Raw genomic sequence first — 2,500 nt, forward strand, 5'->3', positions numbered from 1 at the left:
ATCTCAATCTCGATTATAGCTGACGAGCATGAGAGAGCTTCCTCAGTAAGGGAAAGTTTTGTGGGAGAGATATCAAGTTTTCGCACCCCCCCCCCCCCCCACACACACACACACACACACACACACACACACTATTTGGGCTTCAGGCATTTTCCCATCCTTGCAATATTTTATAACATTATCAGTTATCATTATTAGCCTTAATACTGCTTGAATTTCTCGTGCTTACTCTACAAACTAGTAATTACAAACTTATTTAAAGGAAGCTTAGTTTAAGCAATGAAATCATGTCTTGATGATAAATGTAAACTATTGTTTAGCTTGAATGACTGACAAAAAACCTGCAATAAATCTGTTAATCCAGAGGAATTTGACCTGCGCACACACACACACACACACACACACACACACACACACACACACACACACACACACACACACACACACACACTTTTTTCCTCTTAATTCTATTAATGATTTATTCCTACACATTACATAATAACCTTTCATTACGATACCTAGAACATAATGTATTAAAAAAGTACACAACTAATTAGAATCATAATGTAATGTTTGTGTGTTTAAACTCAGATATCTGCCACAGTCCTTACCTCAGCAACTACATACCTGTCTTATTAGATTCACTGGAGTTACAGATTGTGTTAATGACCCGTGAGTTGAGAAACTAACATGGTTCGAGGTTAAACTCATATAGACGTCATATGTAAATGACATGTATGTCATATATATACTTTACTTTAATTGTTTACCATGAGGTTGAAGTGGTGATACAGAGTTTGGAAACAAGACTAGCTCTTGCTGCATGTTCCTAAGTCTAAATCTCATACACAATAAAGTTCTGCCTTCTGTTATCCTTTAGAGAAGGTGGGAGAACATACCTATCCTTGCTATTTCCTGTACAGTTGGAGTTCAGAGCCGCACAGATCTGCTCTGCATATCTAAAGAGTGTGTGAGTTCTCACCTTGTGGAAACTGCCATAGAAGAGTCTTTTAATCTCAGGACCCTCAAATGTTACAGTCTGAAAATCTCCCCTGTAGTCGTTATTGAAGAATGTCAGGGTCTTCCCTGCGTCTGTCCACAGAAAGAAGAGAAGCAGAACACAAGAGAAAACTTAGTAACAGGCTATAAACACATACATGCATATACATAAATACACACACACTACTCACTATCTAGGATGACACCCACTAAGGGTTCCTTTTCTTTATTGAGAATTTCCCATAATGCAAAGGGCTCCTCGGGGGTTTGGGGCAGTAGGCGGAACACCACAGTGATTGTGTAATCAGATGGCAGACCCTCTGGGTGGATAAACCTGTAATCAGACAATCACACAGGGGTCAAATCAATCAATCAATCAATCAATCTATCTATCTATCTATCTATCTATCTATCTATCTATCTATCTATCTATCTATCTATCTATCTATCTATCTATCTATCTATCTATCTATCTGTCTACACATGTGGACAAAATTGTTGGTACCCTTCGGTCAATGAAAGAAAAACTCACAATGGTCACCGAAAAAACCTTTAATCTGACAAAAGTAATAATACATAAAAATTCTATGAATGTTAACCAATGAAAGTCAGACATTGCTTTACAACCACGCTTCAATGGAATTATTTAAAAAAAAAAAAAACTGGAACAGACCTAGACAAAAATGATGGTACCCCTAGAAAAGACAGAAATAATGTGGCCAAAGGGACGTGTTAATTCAAGGTGTGTCCACTAATTAGCATCACGGGTGTCTACAATCTTGTAATCAGTCAGTGGGCCTATATATAGGGCTCCAGGTAGTCACTGTGTTGTCTGGTGACGTGGTGTGTACCACACTCAACATGGACCAGAGGAAGCAAAGGAAAGAGTTGTCTCAGGAGATTAGAAAGAAAATTATAGACAAGGCTATAAGACCAACCATCCATCCATCCATCCTTCCAACTATCTATCTATCTTGCCAAAGGATCTTTAAAGGCGAGCATCCTGTTAACCTGATACCCAAGTCATGTGTGTGTGTGTTTGTGTGTGTTGGAGCAGGCTGATGAGCAGTGTAGTGTATTGTCATGATTGTACAGGATATAAAGCAGCCTCCACATCAAAGTGAGGAGGAAATGTTAAATGAAGCGCTTTACTTTGTACAGCTTTGTAACTGTGCCGATAACAGAGGAGCATAAAAAAAAGCTTAAATAAATACTGTGTACAGTCTACTGAGCCTAGAATATCATAACAACGTTTGATGTACAGATACAGAAGCAGACAAATGTGCTGTGTTTTTATATTTTGGTGGGATTCAAATGTCCACAAAAGGATAGAAATGTCTGATTGTCTTGAGAGTGTGGGGACATTTGGCTTGTACCTATCCTCACAAGGATAGTAAGATATAGGCAGATAGATAGATATTTGAGTGTGTGTGTGTGTGTGTGTGTGTGTGTGTGTGTGTGTGTGTGTGTGTGTGTGTGTGTGTGTGTGTGTGTGTGTGTG

General features: G+C 38.7%; 1 protein-coding gene across 6 annotated transcripts in view; it reads right to left on the bottom strand.

Moving 5' to 3' along the window:
• The window catches only part of LOC113657993 (collagen alpha-1(XIV) chain-like), a 74,611-nt gene that overhangs the window by 14,718 nt on the left and 57,393 nt on the right, over positions 1–2,500 (bottom strand). For all 6 annotated transcript variants that reach the window (XM_047819511.1, XM_027170133.2, XM_047819515.1 and 3 more), the window contains 2 exons: positions 1,191–1,333; positions 983–1,092 (listed from right to left, as the gene is read on the bottom strand). In XM_047819511.1, the coding sequence (XP_047675467.1) occupies positions 983–1,092; positions 1,191–1,333 (253 nt within the window). The remainder of the gene's footprint in view (positions 1–982; positions 1,093–1,190; positions 1,334–2,500) is intronic.

This window comes from Tachysurus fulvidraco, chromosome 10, assembly GCF_022655615.1.
Source record: "Tachysurus fulvidraco isolate hzauxx_2018 chromosome 10, HZAU_PFXX_2.0, whole genome shotgun sequence".
In the NCBI taxonomy this organism is placed as follows: domain Eukaryota; kingdom Metazoa; phylum Chordata; class Actinopteri; order Siluriformes; family Bagridae; genus Tachysurus; species Tachysurus fulvidraco.